Source organism: Lactuca saligna, chromosome 8, assembly GCF_052625555.1.
Source record: "Lactuca saligna cultivar CGN05327 chromosome 8, ASM5262555v1, whole genome shotgun sequence".
Lineage (NCBI taxonomy): Eukaryota > Viridiplantae > Streptophyta > Magnoliopsida > Asterales > Asteraceae > Lactuca > Lactuca saligna.
In genome coordinates this window covers 162,900,462-162,906,945 of record NC_136424.1, presented here as the reverse complement: position 1 = coordinate 162,906,945, position 6,484 = coordinate 162,900,462, and the positions used below count along the sequence as shown (strand labels likewise).

The window sequence follows — 6,484 nt, the reverse complement described above, 5'->3', positions numbered from 1 at the left end:
CAGATATTAGCAATAAAGCAAGAAGAGAATACTAACAATATAAGCTATATAGTAAATTAAGTATTCAATTTAGGATTTAAAAGTTTATTTTGTTATATCTTGCTAAGAAATGAACGTAGCGTGATTTATTATCTGAATACAATAACACATTTATAAGTACTTGTGCTTCCCCTTTACTTGTATATGTTGAATATTAACTCTATGGGGGTCACAAATTATGATACTTTGTTTGATAATTATTAGAATTACATATATTGGGCATATATAGTGGCATAAACTTTGAATATAACTACATTTCATATATTTAATTACAAATTGAAGCAGTGATATGGCTCGAAAACGTCAAGAACAAAGACATGGCCAACATAACAATAACAATCAGGGCCTGCCAGGTATGTTTATTCAACTCACATACATTATACAGTTTATATCTTTTATCTATATGTATGTATGTGTATATATATATATATATATATATATATATATATATATATATATATATATATATATATATATATATATATATATATATATATAATGTAGCTCCAAGGGTACGAAGTCATTCTACTGGAGAATACCCTAATATTCCTAACACTCCTCGACCTATAAGCATTAGCAGAACACAGTGAGTAAAATATTTACTATTTCAACTTACTTACTTACTTACACACACACATACACACACACACACATATATATATATATATATATATATATATATATATATATATATATATATATATATATATATATATATATATATATATATATATATATATATATATATATATATATATATATATATATTCCATGATTTTAACTTTATTTACTTGTAAATACAGTATTCTTGACACTATTGCTAGAAAGACCTTGTTGGCTATACTCCGTGCTCATTGGCCTAAAGGAGTGTTCACATTTCATAAAGCACCAAAAAGCTTTTGGCCTACTATTATTTCAGAGTTTCGAGTAAATACATATATACATTCTCCTTTTGTAATTTATGTTCATCATTAAATAATATTACATAATGTTTTTTTTTTTTTTTTTAATTTTTTTAAAATTGTTGGTGTTTTGGAAATTGGTAGAGGTACTATTGCTATCCTCGTGGTGTATCCAATGCTGAAGGTGATGCAGTTGTGAGACAACATGTGGGACGTACAATGACTCAAGCCTTATACGAGGAAAGAATTAGGGCACAAGAAAGGGCCAACAGAGATGGGACATCACTTGTGGAACAGTGCCCTACATACTTTGACATACGCGTGTGGAAGACTTTCTGTAGTCATTGGCGCAACAGGTCTTTTAAAAGGAAGTCTATCACCAACAAACAAAATAGAGAAAAGCTTCAAGTGGTTCATACAACTGGGGCAAAGTCCTTCAATAAGTTTATACTAGTAATATATATTCTATACATTATATAAATATAATACTTAAAATTCAAATTTAAATAAAGAGTTAAGTACATTCTATGTTGTTTTGTTTATAGGATCTGCTTCAGGAGTGCAATGAGCATCTTACAACCGTAGAGTTTTGGGAAGGATCGCATAAAATAAAAGGGACTAATGAATGGGCATCTGAGGAGGCACGGTTGATTGGGGTAAGTGTAATTAATCACTGCTAAATCTAGAAGTTATTTTGCTAGTATGTAACTTTAGGTGTTTCAATAAGTTTTAGTATATAAGTAAAAATGTAATATAAATACTTGGTTTGTTTTGTTGTTGATCAGGAGCGCATGCGAAAGATATTAGAATCCAAAGAGTCAACTCCTGATTGGGATTTAGACATTTCCATTTTACTTGAGGCACAAGGACCAATTAAGAAAAACAGAATCATCGGTCTCCCTCGAGTCCGAGCTAACTCAGTTATACCATATGTTCAACAGAATCAACGAACACGAAGGACTCGGTCAAACAATAGCGACAATGAAACATTGGCTGAACTTGTCCGTCCATCCCGAGTTAACTCAGTTGTATCGCGTGGAAGGAAGCCTAAAGGGTTACTCAAGATTCGGTCAAAAAGCAGCAACAAGAACAGCGGTGGTGGCAGTGGCAGTGGCAGTGGTGGTGGTAGTGGCAGTGGCAGTGGCAGTGGTAGTGGTGGTGCTGGGCCTTCAAGATCTGGACCTGGGATTCCTAATGAAGTGTTGGTTGAACTTACAGAAAGGACATTAAGGGCATTTCAGTCGGATCCTTCATTTGATGTATCCAGGTATCCTAATCCCGAGCAACTTCATTTACTTGCTCAAGAAGTGATTGGTGGATCGGGTTTAAGCTTGGCTCCACATGTCTATGAGGTGATGAGAACTGAAATGGTGCGCCTCATGGTTTGTATCTTTGAGGAAGCTTTTCAACATTTGAAGAAGTTGTAAGGTAAAGGTCCTCATCATGATTTGCCTATCGTATTAGTACTTATCTTCATTAGATTCCTAAGACTTAAGTACATCTATATATGTTATCTTACTATATCAAATAATGTCTGCTACTTGACTATATAACTTTTTTTTTTATATATTTGAGATGTATTTTGGTTGACTGTGATTGTGACTGTGAATGGGACAGAAGGTTGCTTCTTCGTGAATCAGTCTATTGCTTTTATATGCCATTTCCAACTAATCAATGACATTCCTATGGATGTGCCCTTTAAAATTACCTCTCTTTTTGTAATCAATCACCTCAATACATATATATTTAAAATAAAATAAAAAAAACATAGGCATCCCAGAAGTAAAATATAGAGAAGCTTACTATCATTAAACCTTAATCATCATTCAATAGTAGAGCCACCAAATTGCTTACCTGTAAAGAGAAACACGGTGTACAGGCTCCCCTTCTTTGGTTAAAAGAAACATTTGAGAAGCAATTCATCCAGATTGAGCAAGACAACAACAATAGTAAAACTGCAGAACAGGTTTAATTGAATCTGATCATGACAGATTCTTCACACACAAACGTATAAATCACATCAAATTACTCTGCTTAATCAAATAAACCAGAGGTTCTGGCAGCATATTGAGTAGAAAACTACGATTTATATATTCAACATTATCTTCTGCATCATTCAAAATCGTATCATGGAAGCCTTGGTTTCAGCGCAACCATAGACGTAGTAATCGGGGGCATATACTGATAAGTGGCAAGTTTCCATCTTTCCTGACATAAACTCCTGTAAAGATGTCGTTCGAACCCTAAAATCAGAACTGTACGTCTTGATATTGGTAATCAACGACTTCGGGGAGTTATCGTCATCGGAATTGTCGTGTTCGAGGAGGGGGAAGAACGTGGAATTTTCCGAAAGGTGGTGGCAATGAGGGAGGGCATCGATCACGGCCTGCGATTCCCTTCCGGTTGGCTCGGTATGACGTAAAGTCTAAACGAGTTTTGGCTCCAAGGCAACTCATATGGGTCAACCCACTTGTAGCCTTTCTCCACAAATTCCACCCACTTAACTAAAATCATACAAAATTAATTAATAAAAATATTAAAAATCATACCCAACAAATTAAATACATATAAAATTATTTTAATACATGTATTTATATATGATTTATATCTAATCAATACTTGAGAGATTAGAAAGAGAAAGTCTAAGAGACAAAAAGCAACAAGTTGTATTATTCATTATCCTCCATTGTATGATACCGATTAATGCTTGGAGCCATTGCACCAATATTATAACCGGTACGGCCCATCATCTACCCTACCATAGCACCGACTCAGTCTACCCTAACTAGTCAAAAAATGACCATCAAAATTGTTGTGGCATTCGAGTTCGCAAATTTCATACATATTTTTTTCGTTATACGTATAGATTTCTTATGTTGTTGGTTCCCAATTCAGATAATATTACTTATTTACCTTCGTATAACTTATTTAGTTCTTTTTATCCATATACATAACTATCCATTATAACTAAAAGTAAATTGCGGGCCACCAACCCTACCCTTACCATGACATCCACTCTTTAATTCTAAAATCACCTGATGACCTTCTTCTTCTTCTTCTTCCTCTCTCTTTTTTTTTTCTCTCTCTCTCTTCATAAGACCTTATATATATATATATATATATATATATATATATATATATATATATATATATATATATATATATATATATATATATATATATATATATATATATATATATATATATATATACACACACACACACACACACAAACCTCCGTGTCGTCTATTTTAACTTGATCAGACAAATTATTATAGTCGATCGCATCCCTTATCCACCATCTCATCTTCATTGTCGTCTTCCATCCCTCATCTTCTTCCCTTCCAACATTGTCGCTCATCTCCAACATTATCCACCAAGGGTGGACTTCTAGTGTGTTGGTGGTTGTCAAGACAAACAAAAATAAATATCATTAATATTACATACAAAATAACGTATAATTGTAAAGGGATCATATCTATGAAGATTTTTTCACTTTGTTGCTCTACGAAAATCTTGTTATACAAATACTTGTGAAACTGAAATAAAAATAAAAATAAAAATATATGTTTTAATCTTATGGGTTGTTCTAAAAGAACTTAAAATTAAACTATGATTTACAAAACACAATTCAACAAAAGTAATGTTAGATGTAAAATCAATGAGAGAGGGGTTGTTGACTTAAGATTTTATCATTTAAACATTTCGTAAGTACATCATTAGAATCCAAGTTGCAATACTTGTCATAAATCTCTAATTTGGTTATAGTAATCCAAGAAGTTTGAGATTACCTAGACTTTTCTTAATCATTAAAATAGCTAGAGGAACTCATAACATATTTCCTTATTTAAAGTCACAATTTCCATTAAACATGTAATTAGTGAAAGTTAACTAGCATTAATCACCAAAAAGTCACTATATACAAGAGGAGTCAAAAGCTTTTACTACCATGTTGGAAAAAATGTTTTTGTGATTGTGTGAAGTGAAAACTAACACAAGAATCACCTGTTGCTTGCTAATTTGAAGATCCATTACTTAATCAATAAATTAGTCAACTAATCACTACATATACATCTAAATCATGAATAAAAACATATAAGAAGTAAAAAGATGTTAAAATGGAAAACATTTTTATAAATATTCAAGAACATGTTCATGTAGTTCTTCAATATTCAACCAAACATTCAAGTAATTTCACCAAAGTCAACCAAAAGGAGTTTAGCATAGCTTGTCTAAATTCAAGAAAACAAAGTAAGAATTTGTAACAACCATATCTTTACATTTAGGCTTAACTCCATGTAACATTCCGTTTAAGTGCATTTTATGCATTTATTTTGCACCTTTATTCCACACCATTTCATTACATTTAGGCTTAACTCCATGTAACATTCCGTTTAAAAATGAAACAAATAAAATAAAATAAGTAAATAAATAAATAAGGATAATAATAAATAAATAAATAATAAGCCTTAAGACCTCGTGATGTATTTTATATTTTATTTTATTTTAGCTCTAAATCCTTAGTAATTTATCAGTGTTAGTGATAAGGAGTTAAATGAGATAAATTCTAGAATTTGGGGTCCATATTGTAACATTAGGACTTGAAATGTAAATGTTTTTGTGAAGCAGGGGTTGTTTAGTAATTAATGGGCTTAATTTGAAAAGAAAGGGTGATGGAGGGGCTAGAAGTGTCAAATGCAAATCTAAGTTTTGAATTGGATACGGGAGATCAAACCCGTATCATCCCTTCATCCGATATAGCACCCAATACCCTCTCAAACCTTAACCTTAATCATTATTGCAGCCACCACCTTGTATCCCCAACGTCCAACCGCACCACCACCCCCTTGACACTGCCTTGAATGGCCGAGAGTCACTGCCGCTACACCACTGTTGATGAAGCCAACCCCGTACGCTGCTGTTGCCGACGATAGCGAAGCCCGACATTTCGTGGCCACTGTTGCATCTTCTTCCCGGTAATGTGCTCCATCGCTTCTTTTGCTATTACCCCGAGTCTTGTCGTCGTCGTTGCTCCGGGCGGCTGCCCCTCTCGTTGTGTTCCCCGACTTCTGTCTGCCACCGCATGGGTGGTAGTGTTGTGGGTGTCATTCTGTGTGGAAGAAGATGAAAGCTCCTTCAATGTGACAACCCGAAACTTGTCCTGTTTCTATTACGCGGTTCCGTTAATAAAAATTCAAATTTGTTCACTTTTCCGTCAAACTCTTTGGTTTTTTAAAATAATCTAGTTATATTTAATTAAATTATTTACGATTCAGAACTAAAAATCGTGTGGTAACCCGAAAATCTTGAAAATCAAACATTTTTGGTCTAAAAAATGGGATTACGACCGTAAACCCTGTTTACAGTCAAGGACGAATGGACCCCACTTTCACCCTATAAATACGATGTCTCCGACTTCATTAGGACGTTTCTGGCCACATTCTGTCCTCCTCTCCCTAAGAAACATAAACCGTAAACACTCAAAATCGCGTTTTAACTTTGGGAAACGTCGAAAAACACCGTTTGGAGCACTTTGGAACGTT

At 33.6% G+C, this 6,484-nt stretch overlaps 1 protein-coding gene across 1 annotated transcript; it reads left to right on the top strand.

The window, feature by feature from the left end:
* Positions 1–356: 356 nt before the first annotated feature.
* Positions 357–2,470, top strand: LOC145010261 (uncharacterized). The gene is made up of 4 exons (XM_078968825.1): positions 357–392; positions 1,086–1,394; positions 1,487–1,597; positions 1,727–2,470. The coding sequence occupies exons 1-4, from the start codon at positions 357–359 to the stop codon at positions 2,366–2,368; spliced, it is 1,098 nt and encodes a 365-aa protein (XP_078824951.1). The 3' UTR covers positions 2,369–2,470.
* The last annotated feature ends 4,014 nt before the right edge of the window (positions 2,471–6,484 follow it).